The 17,536-nt window shown below is 44.0% G+C and overlaps 1 protein-coding gene across 1 annotated transcript in view; it reads left to right on the top strand.

Moving 5' to 3' along the window:
• Positions 1 to 17,536, top strand: part of GPC1 (glypican 1) — a 217,697-nt gene that overhangs the window by 103,412 nt on the left and 96,749 nt on the right. Inside the window, exon 2 of the mRNA XM_054166838.1 lies at positions 6,263 to 6,421. Within this exon, the coding sequence (XP_054022813.1) occupies positions 6,263 to 6,421 (159 nt within the window). The remainder of the gene's footprint in view (positions 1 to 6,262; positions 6,422 to 17,536) is intronic.

Here is a 17,536-nt window from a genome sequence, read left to right on the forward strand (position 1 = left end):
CAGGATGGATTTTTCAGTCTTAAGTAAATTAACCTCTGGGAGGAATGATTTTGTAACAATTTGCATTTTGATATTCTGACGCATCCAAATAACCCTAAACCTTCTGCAAATGTTATTAACTCAATATCCAACACCCTGTTAGAGGGATAGAACCAGCACTATTTTCATGGCTAAAGGAGCCAAGGACCCTTCTCTTAGTACTGCATTTTACACCCCTGGGACTGCTTATCCTTCTTATTTTCAGCTACAGAGTTATGGTGGGGTGAAACACAGGAGCAGTGAAGAGCTACAGAGCTTGTCTGAATTCAGTTAGCTGAGATCCTGCCACCCCAGTGTCTTACACCATGTGTCATGACCACAGCAGTGCCAGGCCACAACCTGTGGCTGGTGGGCCCATCCCTGAAGGGAACCAATGTGGGCCAGGGCAATGAGACTGGGAGCACACAGGGGAAGGAATTAGAGAGCTGAACTGCATCTCAGGTCATGTCAGTGGTGGCTGTGAGCAGGGCTTTTTTGCCTGTGGGGACCCTGCCACAAAGCAGCCTGGCTCCAGTCCTAAGGGAAAAGTGGTCAAGCAATTTAATATTCAGCACTCTCAAATGCAGTAATGAATCTGATAACCCAAATGATCTGCTAATCTAGCCAGCTGAGAGGGTATTTGAAGGACAACCCAAGCCCCTAGCCAGGTAGTGCAATATTTTCTTGTCATCAGCTTTCTGCCTATTCCTTTCCAGTTCAGGGCTGTTAGTCACAAATGTTTGTTTGATGCTCTTTTCATGCATGCTCTGCTCTGTCTCTGTTTCCAAGAGGCTGTGAAGTTGGTGGCTTACATGCTACCCTGACTTGGGCAACCTTTGCAGGAGAGCCAGCTTGCCCAGGGAAATCTAGATTGAAGCATGCTTTTTAGCTGCCCAAGGCCTGGGCAAGCTGGTAGCTTTCCAGAGGGAAGCTGAGCATCCCAAAGTGCATCGTCTCTTACTGACAAATGTGATTTAAACTCAGAATGCATAGAGCAGTAGTGGTATTAACTGAGCCATCAAATGCACCATGGGTGCCTCTGTGCTCCACTGCCAGATCTTTTCTGCTCAGGGGCTGCAAGTCAAGGGCTGGGGTGATGTGGCTGAGTTCCACTTATGACCCATGTGGAACAGTGTCATTCTCTTTGGGGCTGACTCAGAGCTGGCCTGAATCACTGGGAGTATATCCATTATCTTCAAGGAGCAAGCCCTCTGCTTGCTGCCAGTTTGGCTTCTGCTGCGCTCACTTGTCTTCTGTAAAGCTCTTCCAGGAGCTGGGAGCAGACATCCTCAAGCAAGTGGTTAGCAATGTGTCAGCTGTATACAAGGGGAAATTTCTCTGACTCAGCAGTGGAGGGGAGAACACACACTGTGTCTTGCAGATTTGCTCCTCATAAAACACCTCTAGCCCTCCATAGACATCTGCAGATAATCTCCTGCCAAGGGGACCCAGAGATATTTATAGTGCAGCTTCAGCAATGACTTAACAGCAAGTTAGCAAACAAGTGAACTTTGAAATATAAGGAGAGTAAAAATATGGTCTAGAGTGCATTTATTTTGGAGTCAATTAAAAAAAAAAATAAATAAAAGGACATTCAATAATAATGTTTTCAGGATGGGTCCGCTTAAAAAGCAAAGAAAGCAAAGCATTTTTGTAGTACTGCAAGACTGTGAGTTTGAATTACAAAGACAAATGGTAAAAACTTTGCTTCCCACAGAGACAAAGTGCCGTGGTGCTGAGTGCTATACAAATGCCTGCAGAAAGCAAAGTGTTGCTTCAAAAGGGATGGAAACTGATCTGAGTTCAAGCATTAAGAACAACTATATTCAGTTTACAAAGTTGTGGTAAAATTAAGCAATTTTAGCTACAACTGTGACTTTTCCCTTGCTTTCTGTCTTTTCCCCTGTCTCTTTGACCCTCTGTTGCACGATGCCAGCTGGCTGGCGATTATTTGAAGCTCTGCTAGCACAGCAAGGTGTTGGACTGATGCCATCTTGCTGAAACACGCTCGCTGCTTTGCCTGAGGGGGGAGCATGGAGGTTTTTGTCTGGTCATGTCACATTTTAATTAGCAGGCTTCACACTTCTGCCGCTCCTCATGTTCCTCAGCACATCACAGGGCTCCTCCTGCCAGTTCATTTTTCCTCTTGGGACAGGTCCTTCTCTTCCCCAAAGGCAATCCCCACACTTTCTCCCTTTCCTTTGTTTCCAAAGCCTACGTGAGGAGCCCACCTGACAGGCAGCTTTGAACATGTCGATGTTTCCTTGCTGGGGTGGCCACCTTTGCTCTCCCTAATTACAGGTCCTTTGCCTGAGGTGGTAGGAGACCATTGCATAGCCAGACCCTGTTCCTTGGCAGCAGGCCAGGAGATGGCAGTTCCCCAGGTGGTCCACTCTCACTGCTTTCTCTCAACTTACCAGGACAGAGGATTTGTAAATCACTTTACTCCACTCTGATGAGACCCTACTTGCAGTGCTATGTCCAGCTCTGGAGCCTTCAGCACAGGATAGGCATGGACCTATTGGAGAAGGTCCAGAGGAGGTCACAAACATGATGCAAAGGCTGAAGCCCCTCTGCTGTGAGGACAGACTGAGAGACTTTGGGTTGTTAAGCCTGGAGGTAAGAAGGCTCCAGGGAGACCTTATGGTGGCATTTCAGTACCAAAAGGGGGCCTGTAGCAGGGCCCGTTGCACAGGACCAGGGATGATGGTTTTAAACTAAAAGAAGAGACAGTTAGACTGGATACAAGGATTTTTTTTATTATTTTTTTTTTACCATGAGAACTGTGATGTACTGGCCCAGGCTGCCCAGAAAAAAACATTCCAAGTCAGGTTGGGTGGTGTGCTGAGAAACCTGCTCTAGTTGCAGCTGTCCCAGCTCACTGCAGGGGAGTTGGACTACATGACCTTTAGAGGTTCCTTCCAACTGAAAGCATTCTATGGCTGCATGAATCTAATGGGTTGTTTGTAGCTTAGGCTGAACCTGCACACCCTGGTGGATAACAGTGAATGGAGAAGCAGCATCAGTGCTCATGCTTTTGAGTGCTATCGAGTGCAAGGGCTCATAGAACTAAGTGGCTTGTAGCAGTGACAATCTTTGGGAAACACTGGGATCCTTTGGGGTCCATTGCCTTGTTTATAGTGCTTTCAGACTGGCTGGACACTGAAAAGGCCTCACTTTGCAATGCAGGGTGCATGTTGTGAATATGCCCTCAGAAAATGAGCGGCAGATATACCAATGAAAATATATGTTAAATTTATTTTATATATATATATACACACAAACTCTGTAACGGGGTATTTACAGTCACCCTTCACAGGTATCGCTATTCGGTTAGTGAAACTATCTTTACAGGATGTTTGTGTATGGGCAATTGAATCAAACAATTCACAGAACTTAGAATCAAAACTGATTCAGAAAGCGGCGGGGGAGGGGTTGGTCAGTGACCGGCAGCCCTCCACCCGCAGCAATCTAAATGCTACCCTAACTGGAAACTCTATAAAGAAAGGCTTCACTTACAAGCTGAGAACTTCGTGAAGTCTCCCCTTAATAATATTTATAGTCCAGAAATGTGGCACAGATGTGCCGTAAGATGGAGACAGGAAATGGCGCCGGCCGCGTGGCTGCACCGCGTGGCTGCTGCTCCTCCCAGGACACAAAGGTCTCCCGCTCGAGGGGGGCTGTGGCAGGTCAGCGACGCTGGCTCACACGGGCTGCTGGCGTTCCTCCTGCAGCAATGCATCGCGCAGTGGTCGATCCCACGGGGTACTGTCCATGGCACCGCACGCAGCTGGGTGACGGTGGCAAAGGAGCGTGAGGCCTCTTGGGGCACTGGCTTGAGTCTCGGGCAAGGTGGACCACGGCAGCACTGGCACGCACACACTCACAGGCTCCAACACGATGTGGGGGGGCTCATTTACCAAACGACCCCTATTTACCATTTGCCCAAGTGAATCCTGGCCCAATGAGCATTCTGTTGCTAATGCAAGATTAACCAGTGGACTAACACCTACCAAATACGGCGTAAGTACATACTATACCCAGGCTGTTTACCTGGACTCAGTGGCGCCAGGATCCCCCCTGCTGCCCCCAGAAAGGAGAGGGAAACAAAGGAGGGTTAACACTCAGAGAAGTATGTTCCAGAAATATTTGGGGCACAATCCTGACCATAAGCATCCTTCACTACAGTGCACCAAAGGCAGCATGGAAGGACACGTACTGCAGTAAAACAACTGTCAACAAAACTTTGATCCTCATCAGAAATTCTGTGGCAGCAGAAATCAGATGGAAGAGGCTGGACAAGAAGAACGTTTTTAATTTGCCATGACAGGAAACAAAGCTGTGTCTTGTCAAAAAATTATAGTTCCCTTTTCCTGCCTGCTTGTCACATGTCAGCTGTCCTCATGATGACTTTCCTGTACAAATGCAGCTTTACAGAAATGAGCTCAGAGAATGAGTTGTAACAGTCCAGTTTATGAAGGACAGATAGGCTCAGGCAAGCTTTGTAACTGAAATAGCAGTTGGTGTTGCAAGAATTGAGCCACATGATGTTTATATTTGACTATGTTTTTCATATTGAAGCAAGCTGCTGCTTTTCCTGTTGCTTTGGCAGTGGGGTTAAGTGGTACCTGGGTACCCATGGCGACTGGGAGGGAGATTTGTTGAGAGAGAGGACACACTACCCTTCCTGACATTCCTCTCATCTAGGAGCACAACACAAGCCTGGTGATAAGTTATTTCACCTGTGAAATCTGGAGAGCAACGATTCCCATCAGATAGGCAGGAAGGCTGCTCTGTCAGTGCTGAAGCACACAGTACCCTGTTTTCCAAGGGCAGACTTACCTCAGCCCCTGCAGAGGTTGTTCTAGAGCTGTATATGAGCAGGGCCCTAAGTGCCGTCAAAATGCAAACTCATTCTGAATGGCTTCTGGTTAAAACACATCAACTACAGAGCACACATGTCAAAATTTCTTTTAAACTTCTAATGACACAGCATTCACAAGGGTAGGATGTATGTCCAGTTTCAAAGAACCTTTACCTAAAACACCCATTTACTAAAGGCTTTACACTGGAAATATTGGAGAACTTCAATAGGAAACTGTGGAGGACTGTGTAGGTTCAGGAAGCTGTTGAGAAACACAAGATAAAACACAATTTAAAACAACGTGTTTCAGCTCAGCTATGATGTGAAGACAGCAGCCATATAGAAGTGTCAGCAAAATCATTGGCAATCTTAATCAAATGATGTTAAGTACAGTAGCTCCTTTGTAACTGGTTTATCTTGGTGCATGCTTGGAGCAAGTTGGGGGGTTATTCTTTAAAAAAAAATAATAACCCTGATATTTGATTTCATTCAAATGAATTCTTATTGCTGGGTAAGGAGAAACATAGGGTGTGTTTGCAGGTGGATGTGTCTGTCTTTGTAAGGATTCATAAGAACTTAAGCAATTAATTTTAAAATGTTGCTGACTCTACCCATGCAAATGTTTGCACAATGAAGAGACTGCAGAGGGCAGGAAGAGCTCCCATGCTAAAGAATTTTTCAATATGACTGCAAAATCTTACCTTTCCCATCCTTCCCTATAGCAAAGGGTATGTTCAATCAGTGATTGTCATTGCAGCCCCTTTTTGGGCAGTCTTGTCCCTTCCTGGAAGATAATTTTTTCACTGAAAAAGTAGTAAATGAGGAAAATTCTGCATGTTTGGAGGTTAATTAGTCAATGAAAGTCCAGAGGCATTGAGCCACATCTGTGTCTTGTGAAAACCTTTCACTTATCTCACCTCTCTGGTTAAGGAAATGCCTTCTCAGGAAAGAGTTTGGGGGGGTTGGTTTGGGAGTGGGAAGAACATGTTGCAGTTGTTTTGGTTTTTTTTTCCTGACAAAGTAGTTTCAAACAGTTGTTTAAAACCTGTCATTTAATCAGAGACTTCCATGTCTTCTGGAATTCTAGGCAGAGCTGGATTCTAAGTCAGACTTTGAGCAGGAAATACTTGTATTTCCCTTCTCCTTGCCCAGAGTATGAATTTTAGCTCCTTCAGTTTTACTTCCTTCACAGCCAGCAGTGCATTCACACCAAGCACTATACTAATGCAGTCTAACTCAAAATTAGGGGGTAGACACATAAAGCCTAACACAGATCTGGGTTACTGGGGAGCTGGAGTATTTTTATGCTGAGCTTGTCTGGGGTTCAATCCTTCCTTTTCCAGAGCTGGTTGTTCAACTGCACATTTTCTCTCATTTTAGGGGAGCACCTGCGAATCTGCCCACAAGGCTACACCTGCTGCACCAGCGAGATGGAGGAGAACTTCGCAAACAAGAGCCGCAGTGAATTTGAAGCCATGATGAAAGAGGCCGGTCGCTCTGTGCAGACAATCCTAACGGCGCAGCACAGAAGCTTTGACAGTAAGTAAAACCTGCTTGGTTCCCCACTGTTCAGGATCCAGTCGCTGCTTGACTTTCCAAGCACTGTTCAAGATAGGGATTCATGTTTGACCCTCATTCCTCTGCATCTTGTTCAATGGTTTGCATGAAACGTTGACCTTCAGTAGGAATTGTATAATGTATCTCTGGCAGTGGTTTTGCAAGACCAAGCCACTTTGAGAACTCCATTTCAGTGAAGCCATTGAAGGAAGCTGGCAGGCACTCATACCAACAAATTGTGTACCTTGGCACTGACAGAGCTTTTACAAGCATGGTGTAATCAGGTCTTACCACAGCAGCATAATATTTGCAGTAGTGATGTATAACTTGGCACTGTGCCTTGAGCTGTAAATTGAAACTCGGTATGGTAAAGGTAACTGGATAGCCCTTAGTAGGTGGGGAGGGTTGAAGGAGGCTTGGGTTTTTCTTTTCCTTTCCATAAAGATTGCAAATGAAAGATAGGTTAGTGGTTCATATTAGACACTTACAACTTTCAGCTTCATGCAAACATCAGAAAATATTGTACAGCAGTGAAAGTCATGGAGACTGTGGAGTATAAGATAGGGTGAACAAACATGCTCTCCAAAGTACAGTATTCCTACTAACATGTTAAGCCCAGGCTAAGGATGACTCTCTTGACTTTTATTGTTCCCTGAAGAATCCATTTGGCAGTGCACAGTAAGCCTCAAGGTCTGAAGGCCACTGAAAATAAATGGTTTATTGGCAAAATTGAAATGACCTATGATTCAGGAACTGTATCCATTATCAGATTTTGAAGAAGGTCAGACATTTAGAATCACAGTCCTCCTAACTTTATCAACAGTCATCATATGGGAGTAATTGTGAAAAGGAGTTGGGGAAAGAAGCTATAATAGCCAGAAAGGTGGAACTAGAAATTTCAAGCAGTAAATAATAGATCTAAAGAAATAAGCCTGACCTTCAGGGGGCTGGTAACCAAGATTAAGTGCCTTTACACTAAATGGCAAGAAAAGGCAGTGCGTCTCTGCAAAGTGTGGGGCCAAGGTTGACCACAGCGAATGCATTCCTTTAAAAGCTTAGCATTAATTGATTTTTCACCTTCCTTAAAAAGTAGTAACAGGGATTTTCAAAAGAGCCTTCCAGTGTTGGTTGCTCAGGCTCAGGTCTGAATGGAACCTGACGTAGCTGCTGCTGAGCACACTTGCTGATCTCTAAAATCTAGCCCCTCACAGGGGTTAATGCGGAATGTCTGCCAACCTTGGCACTCTCTCCCTGCACTGCCTGTTGTGGCATTGACTGATATATCTGCTCTTTATTTTTGCCACAGATACTCAAAAGACCATAGTTCTGCATCTGTCATGTAAGAGAGTACAAAAATTGGTAGAAGCTTGGAGGATAATATTGACAAGTGAAGAACTAGTTCAGTACGAGTGTGATGTTTTGGTGCATTAATAGTAATAACAGCAATAACAATAATAGTAACCAAATCCAAACATATGAAAGGAGGATGCTTGTTTTGAGATGCCAGTTAGAGCAGTAATGGTTTGGCTTTGTGTGTGTTTTTGTTCCCCAGCATTTTACAAACCAGAGCTTTATTTCTGTGCATACCTGAGTTTATTTTAAGCATTAGTCAACATTAGTGTTCAGTAAGCTGAGTATTACTTTGACAGACCATAATGCACAAGTCATTGGTGTTTTGCAGTGGGAATAACCTCACTTGAGCCCACAAGGCCAATAAGATGTCTCCTGCTCCCATTATACCTTTTTAGTTTGCTTAACTACCCTTGCAATCAATACAGAGTTTATAATTTATGCAAGACATGATTTAAAAAAGGAAGAAAATCATCATATTGTGTCTGAGTTTCAAGCATGACTTCACCTATCAGCAGTTGGTTTTTTTTCTTTAGCTACTGCTATGATTTTAAATTGAGGAAGTCCTGTTGATGAGGCAGTGGAATCACCTCAGGTCCTGAAACAATGCCGCAGAAATCACCCTATTTTCTAGTTAATGTTATTAATCTCACTGTTAACAAGACTTTTTGTAGGTAGTGATGTTTAGAGGCATCAGTAAAAGCATTTTTAATATCAGATTGATGAGTGCTAGTCTTTCTGGTACCAGATGCCTCTTTGTTCTGGATTTCCTTAGCAGCAGCTGGAAGTGCAGGTTTGGGGGTTGCAGAGGTATCGATGCACAGCTTGTCTTCATGTTAGCAATTTCATTTGGCTTTAGGAGGACTTAGTGAGGAAGGCTCCACTGGATAGGTATGTCCAACCCTTGCTTGTAGTATTTGCAGCCTGGAGATCAGATTATTCATATATTCTCTGCTAGCAGGTGTGGCACATTAATTTTAGACCTGGAGCTGTCTCTTTCAGATTCATAACAGCAAATCCTGCTTCTGTAATCTCACCGCCGATCATGGCAATAGTCTCTACTTGTGAATTGCCCTGAAGCTCAAGCTAGAAAATAGCAAGGCTACAGCAGTCTGCCTCTGAAGTAATATTCTTCATGTTAGCATTCAACGTTTTGCTTTGGAGAATAATTCATCCTTGCAGGCTGTGATCTGCAAAACTCTGAATTGTCAGAGTGCCTCTGCTCTCAGCTATAGCTGTGCCCTCTTGCAAGAAATCTGTTGTTTCAGCCTTGATTTGGCTGCTTTTGGGGCAAACATTTTGTGGCCAAGAGCGGAATGTCCTGTCTCTCATACAATGTGCTTTTAGAGACAATATACATCCAAAGCACAGATGACATACTACGCATATAGCTGTATATTCGAAAGTGATGCATGTGGAATAGGATCCTATGGTTTGTGTGCTCTTTCTGCATAGCAGAGGACGCGTGTCTTCTGGGCTGCCCTTCCTCTAGGATCTGCCAGGGCTATATTTAAAGCTGAACCACCCACAGGACTGCTTAGCTGCTTACTAGCGCATTTGTTGTTTTCCTTTAGTTTGCTGTAGTTAGCAGGATTTGGGGGCATCAGATTTGAGCTACACATGTGGTCACTGGCTTGCTGTTAGCCTTTTAGATGAAAAGATGGTATTTTTTGCTACAACTGACTGGTTTTAATTAAAAAGAAAAAAAAAAGGGGGGAAAGGGGGTGAAAAACCCCACAACACAGACCATGATGAGTGATGGGAGCATGTGCTTTGGATATGTCGGTGGAGGACATTGAGGTCAGAGTAGCAGTGTTTCATTAGCAAGATTATATACACAAATTCTTTGTTAATTGTGATGTCCCAGGGTTCTTGATCAGGCAAGGACACGGGGGTGTATTTACTTGGGTGCACAAACTGGGGCAGGGACCTGGTGAAGGCTGCTAGGTTGGGTATAGTTTATTTACCTGACAAATTCTACATGCTCCCCACTTTAAAAGAAAAATATCAGTAATAAAAATGAAAACAAGATTGGGACTGTTAGAGGGTGATGCAACAGCCTCTGTTGAGACTGGTCCTAAATATTGTTTAAACAACATTATGCAGGCCTCAGATTTCAGTTGCAGAATGTGCTTCTCTTCAAACAGGTACCATCTCAGTGGATGGGAAGTTCTCAGTATCTCTTATAAAATTAAACACTTTGGCAAAGAACTTTCCTCAAGCAGATGATTTCAGGAACCTGCTACGAGCTGCCTGTTGCCCCCTCTGCCGGCTGCAGAATAGGAGCTAGCCAGTAAAGTGCTTTGGTGCTTAAATTGTGCTGAGAGCAAGTTAGAAACAGTCTTCTGTTCTGGGGAAGGTTCCTTGGGAGACGTGAAGTGCATATCACTCAACTGCATGTCAGTGTTGTAAAAGTCATGGCACTTCCAAACTGCTGTCCTTCCCAATGAAACCTGTGCCTGTATAATCTGTTACAGAGGTGAGCCTGGAAAAACCCCTCGACCATGCAGGAAAGGTCATGGGAGTGATTTGCGCTGCCTGGTCAGAGCAGGGACTTTGAGAGCCAGAGCAGCCTGGGGTGGCAGCACAGGCTAGGGCTGCATGGCTGGTAGAGTGGTAAGAAAGAGAGGGAGCAAGAGTAAGAGATGCTTTGAGTGACAGTGAGGACCTGCAGGCTGCAAGGAACGAGGCTGTTTTTCTAGTCTCAATGAAAGCTTACTTGTTGAGAGTCTAATCCTTGTCTGTCTCTCTTTTCTTTTTTCCTTACTTAAATCACTTTTTAACACTACTGCAATGTTGTGCCAATCTTTCCTTCCCAATCATTTTGGTACACTCAGCAAGCACTCCCTGTGTGACTGCTGACCTTTAGGTGTGTGCCAAAATTTAGCTGTCCTGTCAGAATTATTTCATGTTTTCAGGAAACATCAACAAACCAAATCAAAAATCTTGGCTTTTATTCTGTAACGCTCAGCCTGAAAACAATTTGTAGCTCTCATAAATTCTGGGATTTTTTTTTTTAAGCTGTGGCAATCAAATGCTGATGAAAAATCATGTATTTTATAGGTGGCTGCTCGTTGGAAAGCTCATGTCATGTGAAAGCTTCCATAATGTCCAATGCCGGCAGCTGGAAACTGCATATTCTGAAACACAGACCATGCAGATAATTAACAGTATTTGAGAATCGGTTTTAGGCAGCCACATATTTCTTGCAAAGACAAATCATTGTTTTAAATGCTGCAAGGTAGGGAACATCTTAGAAGCTGTTAAAGATGGTTAAAGTTTTAGAGCTTTCTAAAGGCCTAGTATTTGGGCTTTCAGCCCCTAAAGGACTGTTTGGGGAGAGAGACGTATATACATACATTTATTTGGATGTGCTGTGGATGTTCAGGGAAGCTGCTCAGGAGGCTGGAGTCAGTCCAGCAGTCAGAGCTCTGCCCTACCCTGCTGCCTTGAAACCTGGACTGCAAAATCCAGACAGTCTGAAACTTTCAGGTACTTATGTTTCATGACCCACACATCAAAAGATGTGTTCGGAGAAATGTGGAACTTCTCTATATGGAAAATGATTGACACAAGACTGAAGCAATGATTATCTGTGTCGTGAAGAATGCAGTACCAGTGTGCCCCAGACACACTGTCCCAACATGACCACTCCACACTCCAGCATCCTGATGCCACCATTCTCAACTGCGGGTGTTTCTTGAAGGCATCACATGGTTTGGGTTTGGCAAGGTGCTGTGTGAAAGATAGCAGGTTTATGTAAAAACAGGAAAGAAATCTTGGGGCTGGTTATGGCTCAAAATATGGAAATGGTGCTATGTTTAAAATTCCTTTGTTTCAAAGGTTGTGGAAAGGAGCATTTCTGGAGTAAGCAGTGTCCCTCTGGCTCTCCCAGCCTGTGCTTGCTGAGCTGGCCGCCTCCCACTGCCCCTGGCATCGGCAGTGGCTGTTCCCTAAGGCCAAGCATTTGAGTTTGGTCTTTAAACATACTGCTTTTGATCCAGAAGTCCCTAATTAGGCAGGAATGCTGCTTGCCTCGGTTTTTTGGTTGGTTTTTTTTTTTTTGTGGTAACTCCCCACACTGGGGCTCTGCCCCTGAAATTGTGGTGTGTGGCCTCAGTTGGTGGCCTTGGCCATGGGCTCAGCTCTGCGACAGAGCGCTGACCTCTGGGGCATCCTTGGGCAGATGGGGTCCCAGCACCCCATGAGGCAGCAGGCTCAGTTGTCCCTCCGGGTACATCAGGGGGACATCGAGGTGTCTTCCACAGCTCACCTGGTGTTTGCCTTTCCAAACATCAGTGTCACGTTGGCATTCTGCTCGTCTCATAACTGAGCATCTCATATCAAGCAGTGCCTGTGCACAGCTAGCTTTTCCAAAACAGAAACTATAAGCAGAACTAAAACACTTCAGCCTCCAAACAAAACGTCAGAGAAACTGAGGAAGTAGGTGGAATTAAGGGGAGGGAGGCATTTAAGATCAGCAGGAAGCTTAGTGATTTTATTTTTTTTCCCTAGTGAGGTGACAAAGGCACAGGAGAAAAGAAACCTGGGAGTCAACTGCTTTTGCTAAATAACTGTTCATCACCTGCACTAAATTTTTCTGGCAGGCCAAGGTCCCCTGTTTGGCAAAACTGTGCTACTCAAAGCACTGTTAATCACTTTGTACCCCCTCTTGTATGCTGCTTGCGCAGCATTGTTTGAAAGAAGACCAGCTGTCCCCAGGTTTGCTGCTGGGATGTATTATCAAAAGCACTTAAGAGAAGGGGCTGTCAAAGATGATTCCTTTGGCTCCTCTGGAGCCCTTTCCTTAGGGTTGGTTTTGGAATGAGACAGAAAGAAATAGAACATCCTTTAACCCGGAAATGGCAAAAAACAGGGTCTCAGATGGATCCAGGACAGAGAAATAAATGTGGGGATTCTCTTCGAGGCCCTCTTGGGAGTAGGGCAACCGGCACTCATACTCACCTCCTTCCTCATTTCCCCAAAGGAACCATCTTAAGAAAACCCTAGCAGAAGGTAGGACTGATGCTAGTCCAGCTGTTACTCCCTCACAATCATGCTCTGCAGAAAGAAGGTGCTTTCATGTGTGGTACTGAGCATCTCATTTGGTATTTATGGTTTCCTGGAATGGGGCGTGGTGTCTACTGAGGTGCATTCCTGAGCTCTGCAGGATTAATCCTGACAGGTAGCAGCCTCAGGGGAGCAAATGCTTAGGCTCACCTGTAACAGCTTTAGCACCTGGAGTTTTCTTTCCCCTCACAGCCACTTCTCCTCATATTTAATCTGCAAGTCTCCATTGTGTGCTGCAGGGTATATTTGCAATGTACGTGCAGCACTTTGCTTAACGGATGGCATAAGCACAATATTCTCTTCTATAGAAAAGGGAACAACACAAGGCAGTGACAGTGACTGGAATGAGAAAACTGTTCTGGGGTGCCTCCTGCAAGGGCTTGCACACCCCACGAGATGAGCTGCTTCATCCCTGCACAAGTCAGATTAGGTAGAAAACGTAGATCGTGAATCTCAGTTTCAGCAGCTGTCACCATGTTTTGTCAAAAAAAAAAAAGCTGCCTCCAAGTGCTCAGAGAACAGTGAAATGTGCATCTGCTAGGGGACATAAAAGAAAGCACCTGCTCTTCCGAGATACTGGATGACACAGACATATTTTGCAAGAAATTAGTGATGTCCAGATAGTCGTTTTAGAAGAAAGTGTTGACAGAGTTTATTCTAACGTTCAGGAATCAATGCACAGATCTCTTTGATTTCACAAAGTAAGCAGCCAAACTTCTAGTACGAGTGCTGGATGTTGTCTTCAGTGACTAAAACATTTTACATCCAGATGGCCAGATGGAGGTCAGAGCAGTGAAATGGGAGATGAACAGCTGATGTTTTTCTGCATGGGGCTGCAGAAGAGCTTGTGTCTTGAACTAGTTTATATTCAGCCATCTTCCGGCTGGGCTACTGATTTCCACACTAAGCAGTTTTCACCCTTAACTCTGTTATGTTCAATGTTTCTCATAAGAACACAATACTAGGAGAATTCTGGGATAGTCTTACTGCTAGTAAGTGTAGGTGTTCTGAGTCAACTCTTGAGTTGGTAATTCCCCCCTAGCTTGGCATTTGCTAAAAATCACATTTCTGTTCCTAGCCAGGTGCTGTGGTAATTTGGGAGCATCAGCAGCAAGATACTGTCCCTGCTTACAGACCAGCATACACAATAACCTTGAAAATAGTCTACTAATATATGTGGCATGTCCTGATATATAAGACTGTGTTATTTTGAGTGCTTCCAAGGCTCTCATTTGAGACAATGTAAGTATTTTGTTCTCTCTCATCAGAAATGCTCACAGCAAGCTGTTGATTGTGGTTTATTACTTGAAGTAGCACATCCATAGAACCAAGAAGCTTCTTGCTACTGTAATGCACTACAGGGCATCCTGCCTAGCTGAGACTCAGCCTATGGTACACAGACTTTGTTCAAAAACAAAAAATAAAGCAAGCAAACAATCAAACAAAAAGCATATTGGAGTGGACCATGAGAGGGAAGAGGTGAATGGCAAGTCATATGATGGGTTTGTGCTAGAGGTGGGAAGAAAACTCAAGTGCCTTGGCTTTTGGCAAGGTGTAAGAGTACCTGAAATTGCTCTAATTCATAATAGGCAGTGATCCTCTTCTGGTAAGAGATGAGAAGACATAATGTCACTAGGCTTTGTCAGTCAAGAACTTCCCATACGTTCATTCTCAGCACCTCCAAGCTAAGAGGAAGGATCACTGGTACAGGTGGGGGGAATTCTTTTGTGTGTAGTGCCCCTTCCAAAGTGGAAGTATGGATAAGACTCATGAAATCAGTCTGCAAACAACTTGTATAACTGGGGCAAGAGTTTTTTGGAATCCAATAACCTGTGTGATGAGGGGAGTTTAAATGAATTTGAGAGTGTAGCATGAGTACCAGAGGTACCACTGGAGCACTCTGTACCTATGAAAATTGAGAGTCTGCAGAGAGAGTCAAAGATGATCTCTCTTTGGTAGAAAGAGACTGAGTCTGACAAACATGTCACCTTTGTGTTTGCTATGGCTATTCAAGGATGCTTCACTTCCCCCTCCCTTTTCCTATTCTCATTTAATTTCCTCCCTCCAGACCAGAACAACTGTGCATTTAAAAGCATAGTTAACATGGTTTAATAGATGCAGAGCTTTTTCCAGGGCCTCACTTCCCTTCCAGGCTATGTCAGGGTATTTTGAGTCTGTCTTGTATTTTCTGGCATTAGCTAGGCTAGAGGGAAAGAACACTGTCATTTTACCCAGTAGTTCATAGCTACTTCGGAAGCAACTGGGTAGTGTTAAGTCATTAAGCCTCCATTTTGGCTGAGATACCAATGACCTGGGTTTGTTTCACTGTAAAGAGAAATAGAAATCAGAAAGCCCAGCTTCCACAGGATCTGATTCTGCAAAATGTTGAGTTCAGCATGCGGTGCTTTGAGTTGGTGGAGCCAGGGGTCAGATACACTACGAATTTTACTTCAGGTAGATTTCCATCCTTAGGAGAGCACATGTAAAAGTGATAGTGTCATGGAAGGCCTTTAAAGATTTCTCTTAAGTAATACTCCTAGTCTATTGCTGTCCCAGCAGGATCTGTCCTTTGCAGAAAGCTGTTTCACATTGCTCAGCCATGATTTCTGCTGACCAAGAGGGTAGCATCAGCACACACCTGAAGGCCATCATGAATGCAGCCCATGCAAAAGGCCCTAGTCAAACAGTAAGACCATGCTCATTAGTAGAGAAAAGAAATAGGGATTCTTTTTTTTTCTTCCTTCTGAAGCACCTTTTTTACCAATTACCTAGTTTTATTTTTGCATGTAATGCTGAAATTCCTGTCTCCATTTGTCACAGCTACATCTCCAAGAGGGATACATACATTTCCATATCAATCTCTGTACCTGCTACTTAAGAACCACTATCACTTTCCATGGCTTAACCAGCAAGAGCTGCCAAATGATATTCTGAAACAAAATTAAACAAAAAAGCAGAAATTGCCGTAAAGAGAGCCATGAAAAATGCTTGGATTCTCATTCTTACATGAAGAATGAGGGCTGTGATATTTTTCAAAGCAGTAAACTCGAGAGCATGAATTTGCAGAACCTCAGTGGTTTGAGGATGCTGGTTCAGTGGGAGTGTCAAATATAGAAGAAAAAACTATATATATGTAGACAGGTGTATGTATTTCAGTCGAAATGAGGCAAGCCCCAATTTTGGTCATTGCTGTATTCTTTATAGGTGTTGCTAGGAATTAATATTACCGTTTATTTACATGTCACAAGGTTACAAGCTTGTTAATTTGACTTGGGAGTGCCACAAATATCTAGTTAAATGTGAATGCTGAATTGCGGTCTCCAGCTGTTCTTAAACAAAAATGAAACACTAAATGAAGGAGGAATCAGATACACAAAGAGGAGCAGCTTCACTGTGAGTACTGGGGGCTTCGATCTTTTGGGTTTCGTTTCCAGTAGCACACTGCTGAGCATCCTAGTGGTGACTGCCTCCCCTCGGCAGGTTCCCAAGCTGCATGGCAATGATAAAAACAAACAAACCAACCCAATACCCACAACCTCCCTCCCCAAAAGCCTGAGACAGCTGCAAGCTGGGGATCAGACTGTTAGTTAATCAAGGCTTAGGGATATATTTTTTGGTAACATTTTAAGATCAGTATCGAGTCTGGCTTCAGCTTTTAACACACTGGAGATAATTGAGCGGCTTCCTACAGCCCCAGCAGTACAGCAGTTCTCTTGTAAAACACAACCTCTGTTTTTAATGCTGCTAAAAATGAATAAATTGGTCCTCAAGGACTAATGAATGCCAATAACAGTATTGTGTGGCAGCATGCAGTAAAGTTGCCGAGGAGGAAATGGCTGGAATTTACTTTCTGAGGTCAGGATTTCAGCTGTCTTCTCACAGGCCCATCCATGCCTGTGGCTCTATTCTTGCCCTCCCAGTCATTAGGAAAAGCAGGGGACTAAGTGGAAATTTCCAAGAGTAATCTATAGCCATAATTTCTTTGCCTTGTGCTTTATTTGTGACTTCTGAGGGCAGAAGTAGAGCATTCTCTTTGTCTTGGTTCACTGTAAATCAAGGACTTAACCTGTATCTTTGCTTTCCAATTTTGGCTCCAAATTGATTGTGGCAGAGAGGTAGCATTCCTCCTTTTTCAATGGTTACCACTTTGGCTGGCATCAAGAGCCTGCAAGCATCAACTGATTCTCCTCCTTCCCATTTCAAGAGAATAGGAAGGGTATGTTGTTGGCTGTACCCAAGGTGAAAACTGCCAGTTTTTGAAATGTCAGACATGGGTTTGCTGGAGCTCAGAAAAATCGTGGCTGTTTTAAACTTGAATTTTGTCCAGGTTGAGGAGCTCTTTGGAAGGGATATAATTGTTTCTGTTTCTCTAAGATTTGGCATCCTCTGCTTTTTCTGTCTGTCACAGCACTGTTTAGTCAGGTTGGAGAAGAGATGGTTGACTTAAGTCAGATGAAGTTTACTCTCAACTGTTCCACCATGTTGAGCTCCCTGCAGGTTGTGGTGAAGACCAGCCTAGTACTGCATTTGCCTTCCTGGTAGTACCTGGCCTGTTAACGATCTGCTCAATTTATGTTTGGCCATGTCTGCTGTGTGAAACAGATAAGAAACACTAAATACTTTCATGTGTGCACAGTGCATCATGAAAAAGCAAGGAGGCAAAAAACTAGAACTGCA

Source organism: Dryobates pubescens, chromosome 13 (genome assembly GCF_014839835.1).
Source record: "Dryobates pubescens isolate bDryPub1 chromosome 13, bDryPub1.pri, whole genome shotgun sequence".
Lineage (NCBI taxonomy): Eukaryota > Metazoa > Chordata > Aves > Piciformes > Picidae > Dryobates > Dryobates pubescens.